This window comes from Portunus trituberculatus, chromosome 42 (assembly GCF_017591435.1).
Source record: "Portunus trituberculatus isolate SZX2019 chromosome 42, ASM1759143v1, whole genome shotgun sequence".
Taxonomy (NCBI): domain Eukaryota; kingdom Metazoa; phylum Arthropoda; class Malacostraca; order Decapoda; family Portunidae; genus Portunus; species Portunus trituberculatus.
The window spans coordinates 6296673-6313973 of NC_059296.1; the positions used below are offsets into that span (position 1 = coordinate 6296673).

Sequence of the window (17301 nt, forward strand, 5' to 3'; positions counted from 1 at the left end):
TGCATTTTTGGTTGCATTGTATAAATTAGAAAAATGTTTGCTTTCATATATTTGCAGTAACGCCATCAGATCACATGCTGTTGATTCATGTTGTCATAGTTCCATGGTGATTGATGTTATAATAGATCTTTTCTGTTTATTATGGTGTTCCCATCTTGTCAGATCGGGAGTCCATACAGGACGTGGAGCTATTACGGATGCGGGCAGATGATTTTACAAATGTCAAAGTTATAGGAAGAGGAGCATTTGGAGAAGTACAACTTGTAAGACACAGATCCACACAAAAGGTTTGTCTCTTTATTGTTTGGCTTTTTTCTGTATCCTGTATTTGAAATTGTTATATGATTTGTATATTTAATGTTATAGATGCTTCCTAAAAATGTATCTTAGATATTTAACATTTATATAAATTGATTTTTGCAACTTCAGGTGTATGCAATGAAGCTCCTGAGTAAATTTGAAATGATAAAACGCTCAGATTCGGCATTCTTCTGGGAGGAACGAGACATTATGGCTCATGCTAATTCAGAGTGGATAGTACAGCTTCACTTTGCCTTTCAAGACTCAAAGTTTTTGTACATGGTAATGGATTATATGCCAGGTAAGTCATTGTAAATAAGAAGTTACTAAGATTGTTTTTATTACATTCATTATCATTTCATGAACAGTATGGCTATATTCATGGTGGTGTACCTTTAATTCTCTAAGTTCTTAAGTATTTATTATCTTTATGATATAAAACAACAATATTCAGGCTCTTCCCAAAATAGCATAGACTGATTTTCTATATAAAGAGCTACAGCTTACTGTTGCCAATAATCAGTTGCATTTGTGTTGAATATTTCCACTTCATCTTTTTGTAAATTATCCTCATTTGTCTTGTATTCCCACATTATCTTTTTAGTCTTATGTTTTTTTCAAATACATTAATGTAGAAAAATTTTCCTTTGCCAGAATTTTCGGTCACTATTTTCACATGAAAGATTTTAATTAGGCAACTCCACTTTGTTCAAAATTTGTCCCTTTTACAATTGTAACTTCATGCACTTCTTATTGATGATTTAGCAGTTTATCAAATGTTTCCTTGGTTCTCGTTGGTTCTCGTGTTACAAGAAATTTTGCTTAAATTATAGATTTTGGTTATGCTTTGTATCTTGAGAAATTTTATTTTCCTTTCAGGTGGCGATCTAGTGAATCTTATGTCCAACTATGATGTCCCAGAAAAATGGGCAAAGTTCTTTTGTGCAGAGGTAGTTTTAGCACTTGATGCAATCCACTCCATGGGTTTTGTACACAGGTCAGTTTTATGCTATTTATATATATATATATATATATATATATATATATATATATATATATATATATATATATATATATATATATATATATATATATATATATATATATATATATTTTTTTTTTTTTTTTTTTTTTTTTATAGAAATCAGACTGCTTTATCCATTAACCTGTTTTCTTATTATTTATTTTTGCATACTTTTGATATCAAGAGTATGCCACTGCTGTTTTGGAGGTTGACCCTAATTTCTTAAAGCAAGTATTAGCAGAATAAGTAATTTTGCACACACACACACACACACACGCACACACAGACTTCTCAGCACTGCAGTCCACTCTAAACCAACTACAGACGTGGACGGAGGACAACAAAATGACCATCAACCACACCAAGACCGTGGTGATGCACATTTGTACCTCCACAGCAGCAGTTCCCCCTCCCCAGCTTTCTGTGGGCCCTCACTCCCTCCAGGTGGTCCGCAGCACCAAGCTTCTAGGTGTCTTGGTGGATGATCAGTTAACATGGAAGCAGCATGTTTCCAACATCATCAGGTCAGCCTCATATAAAATCTATTTACTGCGCCGACTCAGGTCCCTGGGAGCACCGGCAGATGAGCTGAGGGGAGTGTACCTCATCTTTATACTCCCTAAGCTCATGTACGCCGCCCCAGCGTGGTCCTCCTCCCTGAACCTCACACAACGACAACAGCTGGAGAGGGTTCAGAGGAGGGCGTTCAGGGTCATCCTTGGGCCTGCCTACAGGTCCCACGAGGACGCCCTGACCTGCCTGAGTCTGCCGAGGCTGGCCACAAGACACCAGGAAGCCTTGGAAAAATTTGGGGAAGGACTGCTGCGTCATCCACGTCTCCGCCACCTGCTACCACCCGACGTGCCTCCCCCTGCTCGCGCCACCCGACACCATAATCGCGTGGCGCCTTTGAGAGCACCGCGCACGGATCGGTACCGGCTCAGCGGTGCCCACTATTGTGCGAGCTTTAAATAAATAAGTGAATTTCTAGGTTAAGTTTTTCCATAGTTAGGTTAAGCATTTTTAGTTCATTGTGGTAATGTCCCACCCCCTGTACATTTTCAGTGTATTTTTACATTGCCTAATTAATAAACCGTTTATTATTATTATTATTATTACACACACACACACACACACACACACACACACACACACACACACACACACACACACACACACACACACACACACACACACACACCAGACACTATAGAAGTCTGTAATGTCTATGAGTGCTCCAGATCAAGGGAGGAGAGCTACTGGGAGCAAATATGTTATGACTTAGTTGTATGAGATAAGGTTAGGATGTGAGGGACATGGGTGAGAATGAGTTAATCAGCAGAATCTGCCTTGCCTGATGGCTGAGGTGTAAACAGGTAGGAATGCAAGTGCCACTATTTCATGTATATGATAGAACTATATTAATGAGAATAAATAATTTGGATTTTCAGAGATGTAAAGCCAGACAACATGCTCCTGGACAGCAGTGGACATCTTAAGCTGGCTGACTTTGGTACCTGTATGAAGATGAACAAGGTCAGCAAACTTTGATATTTGATTGATAGTATATGTCTTGATATCATAAACTTTGTGCAGAAACTATTACAGCTTGCAGAAAAAAAATAGTAATAAAAGAAATATCAATGTTAATTCAATACAAGTTTGGGTCTTGGAAAATATGCATTGAATCAATTTCACAAGGGAAAGATTTTTGTGGTAGGAAAACAATGCCAACTTATTTAGGTTTGTTCATTGAAATTTTTGTTTGAAATAGATATTTGGCCTTTCTTTTTAGTACCATTTGAAATCAGTTCTTGTTAAACCCACATTCTAATATACTGTTCTCTCTCTCTCTCTCTCTCTCTCTCTCTCTCTCTCTCTCTCTCTCTCTCTCTCTCTCTCTCTCTCTCTCTCTCTCTCTCTCTCTCTCTCTCTCTCTCTCTCTCGCACAGTCAGCTTCAGATGCCACATGAGCTCATTGTTATAGTGCTCAAGTCAGTCAGTCAATCAGTCCTTGTTCGGCTCCAGTAAATCATTCCCTGTCTCCCTTTATTTATGGTAGAGAATAATGATGAAATAGGCACTCTTACTCATCTAATTATTAATTCTAATCATGAATGTTGGTTTCAGGATGGATTGGTAAGATCTGACACAGCTGTTGGAACTCCAGACTACATATCTCCAGAAGTCCTCAAATCTCAGGGTGGTGAAGGTGTGTATGGTCGTGAATGTGACTGGTGGTCTGTGGGGGTCTTCCTGTACGAAATGCTTGTGGGAGACACTCCATTCTATGCTGACTCTCTAGTTGGGACCTATGGAAAGATCATGGATCACAAGAATTCCCTCAAGTTTCCAGAAGACATTGAGATATCTGCTGAAGCCAAGAGTCTCATCTGTGGTTTTCTGACTGATCGGTAAGATTTTATGTCTTTTTTTTTGTGAACTTATATTGATTGGATATAGAATTTTTCATGATTTTTGTTAAATAGTTTATTCAATTTCTCATTCAAGTAGTACCCAGACTCCATATATCTTTCATTGGGTGGCTGTGGTAGGGTTATTTGTGGCAGCAGCTAACTATTCCTGGAGAGGCTTGGTGAAATGCATCTTGAGACAACTAAATGAGTTAAATGCATTTAACTCAATACTCATCTCTTGCCATAGATTGTATAAATTTATTCTTACAATTGTTTGTTCCCTTTGACCAGTGCTTTCTGGCTTACTGGCATTTATAAAGAGATATCAACTTGATAAATATAGATTTTCTTTTGTATGTGTAGTCAGCATATCATACTTTATTGATATATTTGTATTTAGTATTATAGTGCAGTGTGATGTGTGAATATAATAAAAGGTGTTTAAGGAATGGTGTTATAATGATAATATTTGGTTTATTTGTTTTTGCAGCCTGACAACTGAAAATCCACATATTACATATACTTATATATTTACATATATCCTACATCTTAACCCATATAAGACCGTAAAAAACAAGGTTCTTGGAATGAGCTCTACATCTGAGATATAATAGAAAATGACTCCACAGACACATATTAAGTGTTATTTTGGACTCAAACTGCATACTTTACTTATAATTTGAAAAATAACTTTATTGCGGTAACGCAACGATGGGTACAATATAATATGATCGTGTTGCGAAGTCGCAACGGTGGTCACAGTAATCCACAGCAATTTTATGCTGTTTATTATATTGAAAGGTTAGTGAGATATCTTGATTATGTAAAGGGAGCATTAAACAATTACTTTGTGCTTTTGTTTATTGGAAAAAAAATTACTACAAAATTTACATACATTTAGTAAGTATGATAGAATTGGGATGTACCGTTTTTTTCCCCGGATTGCAATGCGATATTTGGCTACGTTCTGGTCTAGCCTATCTACTCCACCCATGTTGGAGTTGTACAATCCAATTACTGAAGGCATGGGTATCATAGCCCTTTTGCGTTCAGCTACTGATCAACGTTGAACTTGTTTGAAAGTTTGCACACCATAGTGTGTAGATGCCATGGTAACCACACCATTATCATTCCACATTACTACTAAAATACCTGAGTCTTTCTCAAGAAAATGCTCTTCACATCCTCATGAACGTTTCACAAATTGTTTGACATTGCTCAGAGGACACTTTTCTGTTCTGTTGCTACGAACTGTTCCAGTCGCAGAGTGTCTTCTTTCTTTGATTGTCTCCAAGAGTCTGATTGACGTGAAGAAGTTATCAAAGAATAGAGAAAATTTTCTTCCAGGGTATTGAGACTCAAGTCTATCGAGCATTTTTAGAACTACTTCTCCACTTAGGCCATAAGTATCTTTGTAGCAGCTGTCACTCTTTGCTCGATGTTTTCCTTGATACAAATCAATGAAATAAGAATATCCTAATGGAGAAGCTGCTATCCATGCTTTATAACCCCAGCGAATAGGTTTGCCACGGATGAATTGTTTAGTTGGATGTCCTCCATAGTACGGGACCATCGATTCATCGATAGATATTGAAGTTGGACCAAAGACTTCGCCATACTTCAGAAAACGTTCATTTAGAATGTCCAGAATAGGACGCACTTTGGCAAACTTGTCTTCTTTATCAAGATCCCATGTTGGAGTTGTACAATCTAATTACTGAAGGCATGGGTATCATAGCCCTTTTGCGTTCAGCTACTGATCAACGTTGAACTTGTTTGAAAGGTTGCACACCATAGTGTGTAGATGCCATGGTAACCACACCATTATCGTTCCACATTACTACTAAAATACCTGAGTCTTTCTCAAGAAAATGCTCTTCACATCCTCGTTTCTCAAATTGTTTGACATTGCTCAGAGGACACTTTTCTGTTCTGTTGCTACGAACTGTTCCAGTCGCAGAGTGTCTTCTATCTTTGATTGTCTCCAAGAGTCTGATTGACGTGAAGAAAAGAAGTTATCAAAGAATAGAGAAAATTTTCTTCCTGGGTACTGAGACTCAAGTCTATCGAGCATTTTTAGAACTACTTCTCCACCTAGGCCATAAGTATCTTTGTAGCAGCTGTCACTCTTTGCTCAATGTTTTCCTTGATACAAATCAATGAAATAAGAATATCCTAATGAAGAAGCTGCTATCCATGCTTTATAACCCCAGCGAATAGGTTTGCCACGGATGAATTGTTTAATTGGATGTCCTCCATAGTACGGGACCATCGATTCATCGATAGATATTGAAGTTGGACCAAAGACTTCACCATACTTCAGAAAACGTTCATTTAGAATGTCCAGAATAGGACGCACTTTGGCAAACTTGTCCTCTTTATCAAGATCAGTGTTGTCAGCTGCATGCAAATGTTTCATGATTTCATCAAAACAGTTTCTCCTCATTGAACTTGCTATAAGCTCATTTCGAACATCAGGTTCCATTGACCAGTAAAGACGGCGGCGTGGCAAAGTGTTGTATCCAGAGAGCAACAAAATGCTAATAAACACTTTCATTTCATTGCATGTAAGCTGAAATGTGTGGTTTCCATGTTGCACTGCATACATCACAGTATCTGGTCAGTCTCTCTATTGCAAGAGTGTCTAGGAACAGCTCAAATATTTCATGTGGTTGACGAGGTAGATCAGCTGCTGAAGGCCTGTAAGGGTAACTTGTATGTTTTTCCATGCAAGGGATATCATCTACATGCCACTGTCTGATTTTGAGGGACTTTCTCCCAGATTTCCCAGATTTCTTCAAAATTGACTTTGAAGTAGTCTGCTGTGGGGGATTTTCTTTTTCTACACCAAAGTGCTGAGTTACATCTTCTTGGGTAGAAGGTGATTCATTTGTTCTGTATTCGCCTTCACTTAAAAGCTGGGATCCAGGAAGATTTCTAATCTCAACATGATCTCCAGAATCTTCTTCCGTCTCGTTCCTGTCAGCTGGAGGTTGTATGTAGACTGTTAATAGGTTTTCTGATTCTATCATTTCATCTTCATCTTCTCCACTGGAATTGTCCCCAATGCAATTTTCTCTCTTCTAAAATTTCTTGCAACCTCAAAGGCCTGTAAAATTGAAAAAAAAAAAAAAAAAAGTACAACTGGGAAAAAAATCTAATTCTAAATGCTAGGCTATAAACTAAAATTGTAAACACAGTAGGCTTCCTAAAAACTTTATAGCAAAGAGCGATTATATATATATTTTTCTCCCTCTCTCTTTCTTTTGCATATAACTCATAATTATATCGTGTTGTCGTCAATCATGTATCCCACCGATGCGATAACGCAACATCAACAAGGGGCAGACTGTCCATGGTTGCATTTTCGCATCAGTAAAAAAAGATAAATTTTACAGATTCATAGAAAGTACACAAAATCACAAATGTTATACATAATGAATATAATGGATACTAGAATCCATCATCTTATGATTTACTAGTGAATGGAGTCTCAACTAAACAAAACACACGATACTTACATCTTTTTGTAAGAAGACATGATGGGTCAAATTTTTGTGACACTTCTTGGAATTCTGAAAAGTAAATAGCTCTCTCTGCAGGAGAAAAAGAAAATTGAACCAGTAGCTACGAGTGTTGGCTACACACTGACGAGCTCAAATTCCCTCTCACGTTCTTTCCTTGGAGTACAAGTGAAAACTTGTATGGGCTTGTTTTGTGTTGCAAAAATGCAACCATGGGCTTATTTGGGTTGAATATACACCCAACCCCATGGAGGTATCTTACAACTTTATACCATATCTGCCAGATGGTGCAAGATCAGCTTAGTAAACTAGGCCCAGGATGGTCAGGTCATCCTGTTTGTTTTTTTCTATTTCGAGTTTGTTTCTCCTACCTAGCAGCAGGTCACAGCTTCTGACTTACACCAGGTACCTAATCATTACTAGGTGAACAGCAGCTATACTAAGAAATCCACCCAACAATTTCTGGTTTGACTCAGGGTTTGTACCTGGGTCTGGGTCCTCCTGATTGTGAGTCAAGTTTACTAACCACTGCAGTACCAAGCTGTTTTTTTTTTTTTTTTTTTTTTTTGTGTGTGTGTGTGTGTGTGTGTGTGTGTGTGTGTGTGTGTGTGTGTGTGTGTGTGTGTGTTATCCACCTTGGTTATCTGCTGGTCACCCAGCCAGCTTTTCTCCTAGGGAAAGAGCTCAGAGCTCATACTGACTGATGTTCGGGTAGGACTGAAACCACATCACACACCACAAACACCAGGAAAGTGAGGCCACAACCCCTCGAGTTACATCCCATACCTATTTACTGCTAGGTGAACAGGGGCTACACGTTAAGAAGCTTGCCCATTTTCCTCACCACTTCCTGGGACTCAAACCCAGGCCCTCCCAGTTGTGAGCCAAGCTTGCTAACCATTACACTACGTGGTGTATTTACCTAGTTGTATTTTACAGGGTTCAAGCAGGGCTCATAGTGTCCTGTCTCCATTGTCTTCATTTATCTAACTTTTCTTTAAAATTATGCACGTTATTTGCTGTAACAACTTCATCACTCAATGCATTCCACTTTTCCACCATGTGGAAAACTGTATTTTCCAGTATCCTTCACACATTGCTTCATTGTAATCTTCTTTACATGTCTTCTTGTCCTAGCTCCTTCTGTTACCAGCACCAGGTCTTCCTTGTCTATTTTTTCAATTTCATTTACTATTTTATAAATTGTTATTAGGTCTCCTCGTTCTCTTCTATCTTATAAGGTTGGCAGTCTCATTTCCTTCAGCCTTTCTTCATATGTTAGGTCATTTAGTTCTGGCATCATCTTTGTAGCTATCTTCTGGATCCATTCAAATCATCTTATATATTTTGTAGAGCTCGGTGACCACACCACTGCTGCATATTCCAGCTTAGGACGTATCATGCTCATGATTATTTGTTTTCATCATATTTTTGTCCATTAATTGAAATGCCACTCTTATATTAGTCAACATTTTATATCCTAATTCAATTATCTTACTTATGTGTTTTTTGGGGTTCAGATATTCCTTTATAATCAATCCCAGATCTTTTTCCTCTTTAATCTTCATTATTTGTTCTTCTCCCATCAGATAGTTCTATACCGGTCTTCTCTTACTCTTTCCTAGCTCCATTATGTGACATTTCTTCGCATTGAGCTCCAATTTCCACTTCTTACTCCACTCATAGATTTTGTATATATCTTCCTGCAGCAGCAAACAGTCCTCTTGGGTTTTGGTTATTCTTAGCAGTTTTGCATCATCAGCAAACAAATTAATATAACTGTTTAACCCTATTTTGAATGTCATTTACATATACCTGGAACATAATGGGGGCTAATGCTGACCCTTGTGGCACTCCAATTGTTACTTTACCCCAAGATGAGTATGTATCTCTGATCACAGTTCTCATCTCTCTGTCCTTTTAATAATCCCTTATCCAATCTAACAAAGTTCCTCTCAATCCCCCTATGCTCTCTAACTTCCAAAGTAGTCTTCCATGACAGACTTTATCAAAAACCTTTTTTATGTCCAGGTATACTGTGTCCCCCCATCCATCTCTGCTTTCCATTCCTTCTATTACTCTCGAGTAGAAGCTTAATAAGTGTGTGTGTGTGTGTGTGTGTGTGTGTGTGTGTGTGTGTGTGTGTGTGTGTGTGTGTGTGTGTGTGTGTGTGTGTTTGTTTTCAATGATTGACTATTATATTATGTGTGTTACATTGCACATAACAAAGCATCACTAATGTTTCGTGCATTGTAACAGGGAGACACGATTGGGCGGCAAAGGTGTGGATGAAATCAAGCAGCATCGTTTTTTTATAAATGACCAATGGACCTTTGACACCATAAGGGAATGTAAGTGACTTTCACCTTCCAAGTGCTGTAATATATTAATGATTTAAAAATTTTCTTTAAAATATCCCTTTCTTTTGTGGATTGCTTTCTTACATCAGTAGAATAAACACTGTCCAGTCTCCATTTATTCTGATTATTATCTTGGTAATGTGTAGTATCCTTGAGCTTGTGAAAAAAAGTAAAAAAAACTACACAGTGGAACTTTTGTAGTAAAAATAAAGAGAAGGTTTTCAGCAATTGTGTAATAACAGTTTCTGAGAATCTTCTATTATTGATGTTTGTATTTTATAGATTATGAAAAATGCATACACCTCTACATTCTGGAATAGCATATTAATGAGTTAAAAGTGATTATTATACCTATTATAATTTTAGATAATTATTAGTAATATCAATTTGCTTCTTTGTTTCACTTACATCTTCACAGTTGAATTAAAAAATGAATATTGGTAATTTGTTTTCTTTCCAAGGCTATGTTAATTTAATCAAGCTTGGTGTTTGTAGGTGTGCCTCCAGTTGTACCAGATCTAACGAGTGATGATGACACCAGTAACTTTGATGAAGTGGAAAATGAAGACACACCAGAAGAAAGTTTTACTGTCCCAAAGGCTTTTGTTGGGAACCACCTTCCTTTTGTGGGGTTTACTTACTCCAAAGATTATAGGTATGTTGGATCCAGCTAGACATCCTCTGTTTCTTTTCACTTTATTCACTAATTCATATATCCATTATTCCATGTCCTCAGTTCTTGTGTTAATGTTTAAGTAAAATAGTTAAAAATACATAAAGTGTGTTAACTTTTGATTGCATTGTCTCCATCCCACTTTGTTTCCCAAACTCAAGGTTAGAACAATAATGTCATGAATCCAGGAAAGGTTGTTATAAGAATTTCTATATTTTTTTATATTTTGTGTTATCAAGCACATCTATCCTACAGTTTGTGATAATAAAACAGTGATTTTGTCTTTAAGTTACTTTTATTGAATATAGCTTAAGATATTGTTGGAATTGTTTTGACATTACATTTTCTATTCACAGACTGTTAAGTTCACCAGATAAACCAGATGGGAAAAGAAATTTGGTGAGTAAGCCTCATCTATATTCTTTTATTATTTGAAACAAAGGTTGTCTATTAAGAATGTTATATTGGTCTTAGCTCCATAGTCTAAATACTGAGCAAAGGGAAAAAAGAATGAACTTAATTGATATAAAGCTCATGCTAGAATCAGGTTTCTCAGTGAAATGCCATAAATGTGAATGCACAGTGAATTTCAGTGTATGATGCATGGAGAAGCTTTGTTTTAGCTGCCCACTATAAGGAGGACATCAGCCTGATATATAGAATAGCTTTTTAACTCATACAGTGTTGTCCTTGTCAGAGATATGGGTCATGTAAGGTTGGATATATATATTTATTTATTTATTTATTTATTTTATTTATCCTGTAAAATGAGAAAGAAAAAGCAAACAATCATTTCATATACATATATATTTTTTCCATTTTGATTTTTTTATTAAAATTTTTATTTATTTATATATTTATTTATTTATTTATTATTTTTTTTCCGTGGCCTGCAGCGCCTGTAGGTATACTTCAAGAGTATGTATGGGAAGCGCTGTTCAGCTTCCTCCCATTAGTGGCGCAGGCAATTTTATTTATAATGGTACCCATATTAGGGCCCACATCACCACCCAAGTGCATCTTTGGTGTAAACACCTGGAACCTGGGTATCATGGTGACATATAGGTAATTTAAACCACTCGACAAAATGACAAAGTATCAAAGCGGTATGTGGTGGGATTCGAACCTACGTGTGGACGTCTGCCCGATCCCATGCTCACCACCTTATCCATTACAATTTTCATTCTTTGATTATTTCCTTTAGAGTTCACATTATCAGATTAGGGTTGTGGAGTTTTGTATTTATATATTTTTTAAAGTTTTTATTCTCTCTTTTACATACACTTTCCACATCCCTATAGTGTAGTAGATTAATTCTTTACATTATAAATACTTATATAAAAACAAGACCTGTAAGTTCAATAGATGATTTCACCCATTCCAAAGATTATTTCACTTTGTTATGTGAATGCTCACTCTTTTGTCTTGTGCCCCCATTAAACTTAGCTGTTATATAGTAGGGGAGAGCTGGTATGATTCAGACACTTTTTCTTTTAATATTTTTAGAAAAAAAAAAGATAATTCTGTTGATGCCAAAATAATTTATCTTCCTTTGTTGCTTTCATTATTTAGCAGTAGCGGCCGAAGCACAAGTTTCTAAATTGTCTGAACCATTCTTACCCATGGTGATGGTTTGGTCGTAGAGGTGGGATGGTTCGGTTACTTTCATTACTCAATGTATATTGCCATTGCATAGTTTGAATTGGCTAATATACATCCAGCTGTCACTTTTAAGACATTTCTGTTTTCAACTACAAAAATATCCTGTAAGATATGTTTTTGTTTCTTGCAGAAGAAAGAATTAGAAAATACTAGAATTAACATTTCCAAAATTATGGATCCTCCTTCTTTTCCATTAATAAAAAATGATTATGATGAAAAAAATAGCGTGTATCCGAGTTTATGCAGCAAATTTTAATTAAGTTTGTCAAATCTCTTACATCCCCCTCCTAGAGTGTCCGAATCATCCTATTTTTTTAAAACAACAAGAACAACACACACACATTTAGTGTCAACGCCACGCTGCTTTCGCTTACGGCAATATCTTCATAATGCATCACTGTTTCACCATAGTGATATGCCCTACTGTTTCTTGACATATTCATTGAGTGATATGATAAACAATGGAAATAATAAACAGTAGAATAAGAAAAGTACAAATTCTTACCTGCATCTAAAACACAGCATGGTCACGGATTGGGGCTTTATTGTGGTCTGGGTAAACAAAGTCGCGTATATCCTAGCAAAATCTCGTGAATCTACAGAAAACGTGATGGACAGACCATTCCACGGTCTGAATCGTACTGGCTCTCCTGTAATAAGCTTTGTGGTAATCAACCAACAAAAATGAAAGTTTGATTCCTTTAGAAAAATAAGCTTGTCGGTTACAGGATCTTAGGTGATCATAAGCCAATCCACATAGTAAAATAATTGTTATATTTTTGATGTATTGAAAATCACCATGATTCTCTTTATGACAATTAGTGATCCTGAGAATACTTTAATTCCTTGCCAATGCTTCATTGTGCCTGATCTCAGCCAATCATCATCTTGTACAAAGAAACAAAATGGAGTAAGGCTTCATAGTTGAAAAGGAACTTTAAACATAATCCTCCAAAAAAAAAAAAAAACTATCAATCATAAAGTGCATCTGCACTATGCAGCATTTTTTGAGTCAGTGAGGCTTATAGTTGAAGCCTCTGATATTGTAAAAGAGAACCTTTGATATGAAAGAAAATTCAGTACAAAAATAGCATATCGGCAACAATTGTCAGTGAGCTATACAACTACTGTTGGTCAATTAAAGCAATAGCAAAGCTGTTTTTTTTTTTTTTTTTTTTTTTTTTTTTTTTTTTTTATGGACTTATTATATTGACTTACTATATATTCATCATTTTTACATACATAATAGTTTTAAGTATTGATGGCATCTTTTTTTTTAATCTTTTGAGAATATGATCACCTTAAATTACTTATTACTGTAATTGTAGTGTATAGAAACTAAATTTCCATATTCATAACTCCCTTTTTTTGCAATTTAAATATCTTTAAAAGTAGTGTGCATAAGATTAATATTAGTTTTGTGTCTCTTTATGATAAGAAATATATGGTGATTATAGGAGTACTCTTCTCAACAGAACACACTCATATGGGATTGGTTGAAGGTATTGTAAATGACAGCATGCATAATTCAAGTTTTTTGTTATTTGTTGCATGTAATGTGATCTTATGTTCAGATCACTACAGTCATCTTTGTCTGGTTCATGTGAAACTTTTTCTTTTATTTTCTGTGCATTAGTGAAATTTTAATGCATTAATTCTAAGCTTTATTTAAAAAGAGGTGCTTTATTTTTATTATTTTTGGTATAAAAGTTGCCTGTTCTGCACACACTTGTGTTTGTGGTAAAAGTCTTGCATACAAAAGTGTAGGACTGAAAAAAATGCACAAAAGACAAACATTGAAAAAAGCTATTCTGATGGGATGGGATGGTGATGCTGTGCACTCACTCTTGTGGTGCTCCAGATCTAAAACAGGATATATTTTAGTATGGAAAGTGACTATAAAAATTTGAGAATAACTTTGAATGAAAATTTTGAACTCCCTATATACAGTTATAAAGTATTTTTAGAGTTTTTAGGAATGGAACACAGATAATAAACGTTTTTCACTTTTAAAATGGAAAGAAGATACTTCAATAGCTTTTTCAATTGGTATATTATTTTTATATCAGCAACCTCATTTTCTACTTATTAAAATGTCTCTAAACTTGGAGGAAGTTCTTAAAAAAAAAAAAAAATCATTGAGCCAGACCTATGTTAAGAATAAGAAAAAAGTATTTATTTCAAATATTTTTGCATTAAAAGATTTTCCTCTAAATTCACATACAATTCAATTAGTATTTCAAGAATGGAATATTGATAAGAAAATCATGTATCAGTTGAAAAAAATAAGTTAGTATTTTTATTGTATTTCAAAGTGAAATTTTTTTTATTATCTGTGCTGCATTCCCAGAACTCTAAAATACTTTTTAACTTTACATAAGGGTTCTTCTTTATGTAAAGACCATATTCTAATAATTAGACAAAAAAATTACAAAAAACATTTTTCAATTTTTAATGCAGGTCTGGACCCATTAGAAAAATGTGATAAAAGATTTCCTCTAATTTAAGACAATTCAATAAGTATATGGAGAAAAGGAATATTAATAGAAAAATCATGTAACAATTGTTAAAGTGAGTTTTTTTTTTTATTTGTTTATTTTTAAGTGAAAAATATTTATGATAGCTGCATTCCTAGGAACTCTTAAGATAATTTTTAAATGTATGTTAAAGTTTCTTCTTCAAGTAAAAAACATATCCTAACAATAAAGCAAAAATATCTGATATGAATTTTTTCCAATTTTCTAATGCAGGTCTGGACCTGTAAGGAAAATTTTAAACATTTTGCGATAAGAGATTTTTCAATCCATTTTCTGTTAATGTTATAAGCATTTGGAGTAGAAAGATAATGGTATAGAAATTATGTATCAGTTAAAAATTTGTTTTCTTAAGTATATTTATTTTGTTTTAAATTGAAAAATGTTATCTCTGGTGCATTTTGGAAGTCTAAATTACAGGTTTGCTTCACTTTACGACTGGTTTACATTTCTGAAAATCAGATCGAATAACGAATGATTGGATTGTGAACTTAAGATGCAATAGAATTTAATGTAATGGGGAGAGTAACGTACGCCTTGCTTGTATTGAGATGAGAACATTTTTCCTTGCCACCCAAAGAGGAAGTATTTTTTATTTTATACAGTGGTTTTCCCTGTAGGCTTTAATCCACTGGCAAGAGAAAGTGAGCTTCAGTTAAATTAGCAGGTACCACTTGGTGGTCAGTCTGGTCATCAATCCACAACCTTAAAGAGTCTTTCCATTTCCTCCTTTTTTATTGGCTCCCTCTTCCTCGTTAATGTCTTTGCCATTTATGTAGAAGCTGTCACATCTGCTTTCTTGACATATGCTGTTTGTTTGATGACAATGTAGACTGTGGATTGGGGCAACTGCAAGGTTCTGGTGATGAAGTTGGCATGAAGTCACCAACACTAGTTGTTGCAGACTGGTTGGAAGACATCATGCTTGTATCACTCGTAATACCCTACAATGAATGGGAATTTTAGCAAAACAGAAACGTTGGTGTTGAGACAGGTTAGCGAAATGAACTTAACCTAAAGACGTATCTTGATCTTGATCTTGATGCCACAGGTGGTTCGGGGTTCGCTCTAGAGCCAAGGTTTTGGATCGGCAGACCCTATAGAGGGCAAACAAAAGATAAGCAGAAAAAAAAGAGCAGTATCCTGTTCACTAATTATCCCTACATCTAGCGGGAATGAGTTTTGATGAGTGGCGGCTGTGGTGTGGACATTTGAAACTGAGCAAGTGGATAAAAGGGATAAAGATCGAAAATCAAATTATTGGATAGCGAACCCATTGAATAGTGAGAGAAACCTGTACTTTATTTTATAACTATATATATATATATATATATATATATATATATATATATATATATATATATATATATATATATATATATTTTTTTTTTTTTTTTTATTTATTTATTTATTTATTTATTTATTTTTTTTACCATGTGGGCTTTTTCAGGGGAATTTATGGGCTAACATATTTTAATAATCAGACAAAAATATTAATGAAATTTTTGTATTTTTCAATACAGATCCGGACCTATACAAAAAATATGAAAATTCAAGCAATAAAATATTTTCCTCTAAGTTAGCAATATGGAAAGAAGAATATTGATATAAAAATCATGTACTAGTTGTTCAAGTGAGTTTTTAATTACAGTGGTACTTCGACGTACGATTTTAATTTGTTCCGTGACAATTGTTGTATATAAAAAAATCGTACATCAAATCAATTTTTCCCATAGAAATTAATGGAAATACAATTAATTCGTTCTTGTGATATGAATTTACCCCCCACCCCCCAAAAAAATAAAAATAAAATAAATAATATGCTTTAAATACCAACCAAATATAGATTCAATATAAGATAAATACAATGTTTATTGTATGCATGATACAAATTAACTATATTGCTCAAAATAACAACTTAACCCGCAAAACTCGGGACACATCGATAGACATTCATCACGCAAGGCATGGGGCACGTCGATAGACGTTTAGGTTTTTTACGGCTATATTTTGGTTATTTTCTTCCCGTTTTCTTTGCTTGTGAGCTGGCAACACTTATCAGGAGTAAACATATGCTCTACTTGACTGTGTCACCAGGGATAAATTTTAAGAGCGATCGACAGTGATTTCATTGTGTCTGATTCTGCCACCTCTCCTGCGCGCCTTACTTCTATACCTTGTGTCTCTCGCCATGTTATGGGTAGACAACTTTTGAATGAGAGTGGTATCAGAACAGGAGAGGAGAGAGAGAGAGAGAGAGAGAGAGAGAGAGAGAGAGAGAGAGAGAGAGAGAGAGAGGATACAAGGTGCCTGTTTTCTCGCGCTCTAGCCAAGGCTGCTGAACCCGATCGGACACAAGACCACGTAAACCGACGATACTATCTCATTCAACCTGTGTTATTTTGGTAACCATGACGTCTAGAGACTTCTGGTTTTTGCATTGCAAAGAGGAAGAGTTGCTTGTGGGAAGAAAACCATTTGTACTCGTTTATTTAATTTCTTAGTGTAATCAGTATGTGAATACAGGTTATTTTGTGTGTTTCTCGCCAAACTTTTACTTTTGGGACCCATGATCACGGGACGGAGTCTTGAGTTCACAAAACTTTAAAAATACTCACTGCCGAGGAGCTTAGACACATGCATGCACAAATGATGAACAACGATACACAACGTGGACTGAATGTTCGGGTGGACGCGGGTAGCTGAGCGATCGCTGCGCCACCTACCGATGGCTAATCATATCTTAAAAATATCGTCATATTTCAAGGCGTTAATTATATAAAAAAATTTTGTTGTATATAAAAAAA

The 17301-nt window shown here is 35.4% G+C and overlaps 1 protein-coding gene across 2 annotated transcripts in view; it reads left to right on the forward strand.

Moving 5' to 3' along the window:
• LOC123517771 (rho-associated protein kinase 2-like) overlaps positions 1 to 17301 on the forward strand; it is a 54694-nt gene that overhangs the window by 2705 nt on the left and 34688 nt on the right. For both annotated transcript variants that reach the window (XR_006678578.1, XM_045278207.1), the window contains exons 4-11: positions 163 to 287; positions 430 to 601; positions 1180 to 1297; positions 2776 to 2860; positions 3455 to 3738; positions 9525 to 9616; positions 10121 to 10280; positions 10655 to 10697. Coding sequence is in view for 1 of the 2 variants with exons in the window: in XM_045278207.1 (XP_045134142.1) it covers positions 163 to 287; positions 430 to 601; positions 1180 to 1297; positions 2776 to 2860; positions 3455 to 3738; positions 9525 to 9616; positions 10121 to 10280; positions 10655 to 10697 (1079 nt within the window). In the remaining variant the exon portion in view is untranslated. The remainder of the gene's footprint in view (positions 1 to 162; positions 288 to 429; positions 602 to 1179; positions 1298 to 2775; positions 2861 to 3454; positions 3739 to 9524; positions 9617 to 10120; positions 10281 to 10654; positions 10698 to 17301) is intronic.